This window comes from Apis dorsata, unplaced genomic scaffold, assembly GCF_000469605.1.
Source record: "Apis dorsata unplaced genomic scaffold, Apis dorsata 1.3 scaffold_4, whole genome shotgun sequence".
Classification (NCBI taxonomy): Eukaryota; Metazoa; Arthropoda; class Insecta; order Hymenoptera; family Apidae; genus Apis; species Apis dorsata.
The window spans coordinates 823,659-829,089 of record NW_006263307.1 but is presented as its reverse complement, the minus strand read 5'-3'; the positions used below and the strand labels follow the sequence as shown (position 1 = coordinate 829,089).

The window sequence follows — 5,431 nt, the reverse complement described above, 5'->3', positions numbered from 1 at the left end:
GCCATGGTCGATAAAATATAATCAAAAAAAAAAAAAAAAAAGAAAGAAGAGGGAATAAAAAGAAAAAAATCGGAAGAAAGTCAATACCGCCAAGTTAATTAATTTAAATCTTTGGTTGTGTGTTTGATGCCAATTAACAATCTCTAAACGTGTGAAGCTTTAATCAGTTACATCAGAACGTGGCCAATTGTCGAGACGAATCAACGAACGGATTAAAATGTCGATAACGGATGTAGGTTGGGGCTGATTGCTAATTTATCACGTCATTTCATTAATCGCCACTGCTGCCTCATTATTCCAGTTGATGTTACTCTCTCCCTTCCTCTTTTTCTTTCTTGCCCTTCATTCGCATATCATTCGCGTCGATTTTTTTTTGAAAAAATTATTCAAACACTTATTTCTATCCGAATGAAATTTTTATGTTTCCTCAAAATATTTTTCCAATTTATATTTTCTTTAAATCTTTTATAGGATCATCAGGATAAATATTGATCAAATTCTCTGGAATTTGATTCCAGATGATCGAATACTTCTCCGTTCCAATTAATCTTGCTCATAAATTCTCCTTGTATCGATTTTTTTATCGCAGCTGTACATTTTTATTGGATAAAGTAGATATTGATCATAAAAATCAATTTTTATCTCTGAAGATAAATTTATTGAGTCGAGTTTACACTCTTTTACTATTTCTTTTACTTTATTTCGCGTCTCAACTTTAATTTCTAAAAATTGGCGTTTCGCATTGATGTTATAGGAGCATGTTACGCCGAGTTTGGAGTACGAGTGCCTCACACGACTGGCAGCGCTTACATGTATAGTTACGTGACCGTAGGCGAATTAATAGCATTCATTATAGGATGGAACATGATATTGGAGTACCTTATAGGTACGAGCGCGTGTGCCTGCGCCCTTAGCGCCTGCTTGGACGCCCTTACAGACGGTGCTGTTTCCGGGGCGATAGCAAACAGCGTGGGAACCATTTTTGGTAAGCCATTTTTGTTACGCTTTGATTACGCCATCTATCGATAGTATTGTTTACTTATAATTTCTAAAACACGTTAGTTTTCCAATCTACAGATCGTGAAATGTTTCTTAGGAATTATTTTCATAATTAATGATTTATTTTAATATAATTATACTGCCATCACGAGAGTAATTATTACAGCTGTACGTTTTTATTTGTGATCCCCAAAAATCACTTTGTAATTGTTTTAATTCTTTCGAGATCTGCAAGTTAGGTGAGATTCCATGTTCTATATCAATGGTTTCCAATATATGATCAGAAAGGAATCATTTTTAATTGATGAAATTTTAATATTTAATTTGCTCTCACTTCTTAATCATTTCATGGTAAACTTTATTAATTTTTAAAATTTTTTATATTAGAAGAGGAAACACAATTGTAAGTTATTTGAATGTTAAAATAATATTGAAATCATTATTGTGCAATCTGTTATTTGCCAATTTATTAATATTATCAGATAATAAAAAAGATTTTCTCTCCATTATGGGACAATGAATCGTTGACTCGTATCACTCAGTTTTGGTACTGAAATGATTATTCAATTGCATCCGATTATTACGCCGTATAAACACGAGATTCATTTCACGAGCTGATTAAGTAACCGAGATAAACCGGACAATCGGATATTCGATCTCTGCGCTGCTGGTGAGTTAAAGTTCTTAACGTCTGATCATGCACGCGATGATTCCACTGTCGAGGCATGAAAGTGGAACATTCTATTCACGGTGTATCGACCGTATGCAAGGATCATTCTACTTGAATGTATGAATAACGGATTATTCTACTTGCGAGATGACAAAAGAATTTTAAGAAAAGAAAAATTAAAAAAAAAAAAAAGAAAAAATCAGAATAAAAAATTTAAATACTATGAAAAAAGTTTTAATGATATATTTATAAAAATCAATTTTTATAAATCATATTTTATTAAAAAATAAAAGAAAATAAAAAAGAAATAACAACAACAAACAACAAATTAGCAAAAAATATTCGTAAAATTGTTAAAATTTATTAAATATTCTATTAAATATTTATTTATAGTAATATATAGATAGTGGAAATGATCAAAGTGTTTATATATAAACATTCTTCCATTTTCTTTGATTAATTTATTTATTTCTTTATTTTATGTTTTATATCTTAATCATTGTATTTACCTTTCATCCGATATTTAATTTCCGTTTTTATATCATTGCTTTAATGCTTTTCTTTATTAAATATAAAACATTATTAATAATCGATTTTCAATATCGATCAATCATATAACTTTCATTGTTTCTTCGACCACGAGTTTTCTTGAAGAATAATCTGATAAAATAACTTTTCTCAATTGATTTTATTAATTTATTTATTTTTTCTGTTTTCACAACTACCTATTATATATCATATTATTTGCAATGTTGAAAAGTAAAAAAAAAAAAAATTAATATTTCTTTTATATTTTTTAAATTACATTTTTATAATAAATATAGTAATAAAATAATTTCATGGTCAAAAAAGAGTCGTTTCTTAAATATTATGCATAATTATTAAAGTTTTAATTCTTGAAAATAGGTAGCAAACATTAAAATTCTTCCTTGCTATCCTGCATCATTTCAATGCAAAAAGCTTAACGAGTTATGAGAACATATGATTTGCAGATAGGGCACGCTCTGCTGCATTTTAATCGTTAAAGTTCGCTTTCATTGTCAAAGATATACAAATTTTAGTAAAATTTTGTATATCATTGCAAATTTTTAATTGAATTTTATATTAAAATATTAAAATATTAAAATTTTATTAGTCACAAGAGCATTGGAAAATTCGACGAAAAGTTAGGTTAGATTAACTATAAATAAAACTATATAACAAAAAATTGAAATTTAAAATTGAATTAAAGATATATTTTTAATTATAAAATTAATCTATAATTAAAAATATTAAAATATAAGAATAAGAAAAATTTAAAAATATATTTAAAAATAAGATTTTCTTCAAATTTTTTGTTTTCTCTTTTCTATATTTATCTTATTCTTTCTTTATTTCCAAATATTTCAACTTTTAGATTATATCTTAAGCTTATTTATTTATAAACTTATTTTATAACTTTTCCATAATTTCTTATCGAAACTTTTTTCTTTGATATCCAAATATTTTCAAAATATCTTTTATCAATTAAAATTACCTATCTTATTTTTAGGTTATGTTTGTCCAAAATAATATCATTTTATTTTTCTACAACTTCTTCTCCTCAAATATTATCAAACGTATATTGAATTCTGAAAATAAAAAAAATTATTTTAACCAAAGCAAAGAAAAATGGAATAAAAATGGAGTAAAAACATAAAATTTTTACATATCTTTTCCATTTGGATAGTGAAAGTTTTCTAACACGATGATCCTTGAAAATTTTTCGTTAACATCATTATCTTTGCCATTCCATTGTCGCAATAAATGATAACGACTCAGTTGGGTTTTCTAACCTTTTTTCATTCTTTCCAGTGAAGCGTGCCATTATTCGAATGCTCTACGCACACTTTGCTTCCTATGCACTTTGCAGTTGAGTTTTACTCAAGAGACCAACTGGGAAACAAAAGGAGAAGCGACAACTTATTTCCCCTTTCTTGTCCGCCATTTTAGAGTATTTCTAAGTTTAGTTTTATGAGATCATAGTCTAGAATTTTAATCTTCTCTCCCCTTGAATTTATTGCGTAAAAAAGAAAAAAAGAAGAAAACGTTTTCTGAATCATTTTTATATTTTAATTCTAATTTAAAATTTCAAATAAATATATCGAAATAATATACTAAAAATCTACTTTTTCTAATCTACAAAAAAAAAATTTGATAGTGAAATGTTATAATATACTTTTATTTCCTTAAATATTATTAATAGAATTTTTTATAAAATATTAAACAAATTGTTTCCATATATTATAGTGTTAAAAAAATAAAATTTATTAACTCAGAAGAATAATTACAAACGAAATAATTTCCGCAAAGTTAAAATTCATGAATCTAACCTATATATAATAAGATAATTTAATTCAAACATCATACGATGTTTCCAATAAACCTAACATTATTATATTTAAAGTCGAAAAAGATATAATGAATTTAAGATCATATGAAGGAGAAGTTGGAGGGATCAAAGGGTCGGTTTGGGATAAAACGACGAAAAACGAATAATACGGCATAGGAAGAGAATGAGAATAGAGGAAATGGGGTTCAGGTGAGCAGGTTAAAGGGCATCGAAATGCTCGGTTTCGTTTTGGATCGATGAGGTCCACAGGTGCTAGACTTGAGCCGCGCAAGCGCTCCTCTCGCACCCTCTTTTGTTATCCGCCAGAATCCCTTCTTCCCTCGACCCCCTTCATAACATTTTCCCCTTCGTTTCCCAACCAAGTATACACAGGGTGATTCGTGATTCACGTACTCAACTTGTAAAAAGCTGTCTCAACTTAATATTTGTGAGAACGCGTCTTAAAGAAATGATGGATAAGGGTGGAATAACACGAGCCAATGTTTTTTATAACCTTTCTCGAGTGATCCCCTTTTCTCATATTTTAAGTAACTCGCCGCCGATTTTCCCATAAAATGTTAATAATTAAAAACCGTTAAAGGTTATCATGTTAAGGTTTGGTCACCATCAAAATTTTGTATCTCTTAAAAAATTATTTTCGGTGTCATTCACTATAATTTCAATGTAATAGTTTTAAATTATATAGTAATTTAAATTTGAATCTATAAGATCTTCTTCATAATATTCAAGTAACTCGAAGCATCTCCTCATTTTTCATACATGTTGAGAAGAATTTAAAAAATTATTTTATATATTATCCTTATATATTATTATATATTATCCAAATAAAGTTTAAATAAGAGAAAGATAATTTTAATATTATATAGAATATAACGATGTAGAGATAAATAAATGTTGAAAGTGGTAACTAAAAATGAATAAGAACGTTTAAAGAATAATTCGTGATCCATAGATTGGGAACCATTGATATGAATGAGGATTTGACTAAGTATCGTTCGAAATTTCTATTTTAGATTTGATTTAGAAAAATCTTATTTATACAAGAATTTCATCAAAATCAACTTCAAACAGCGATATCATAATAATAAATTTCTACTTAAATTAAATTGCATTAATCTTTCTAGTGACATAATTTGATAATAGTCTCGAAAATTTAAGTTTTTAAATTTAACTATTTCCTTTTTTTGACTCAAAAATTAATTTTGATTATAAATTATAATTAATTCCGACAAATCAAATTGAATGAACGATTAATTTAAATATTTCGAAAAATAATTTATTCCTCGATGTATACAAAGAGCCCATTGTATTTATTGGAAAAAAGAAGAACAAAGAAAAAACAGGAAAGAAAAATTCTTTTTCAGTTCGATTCTACCGAAATGAGTACACCA

General features: G+C 27.1%; 1 protein-coding gene across 1 annotated transcript in view; it reads left to right on the top strand.

Moving 5' to 3' along the window:
• The window catches only part of LOC102675152 (cationic amino acid transporter 2), a 36,052-nt gene that overhangs the window by 21,177 nt on the left and 9,444 nt on the right, over positions 1-5,431 (top strand). Inside the window, 1 exon segment of the mRNA XM_031515084.1 lies at positions 758-985. Within this exon segment, the coding sequence (XP_031370944.1) occupies positions 758-985 (228 nt within the window).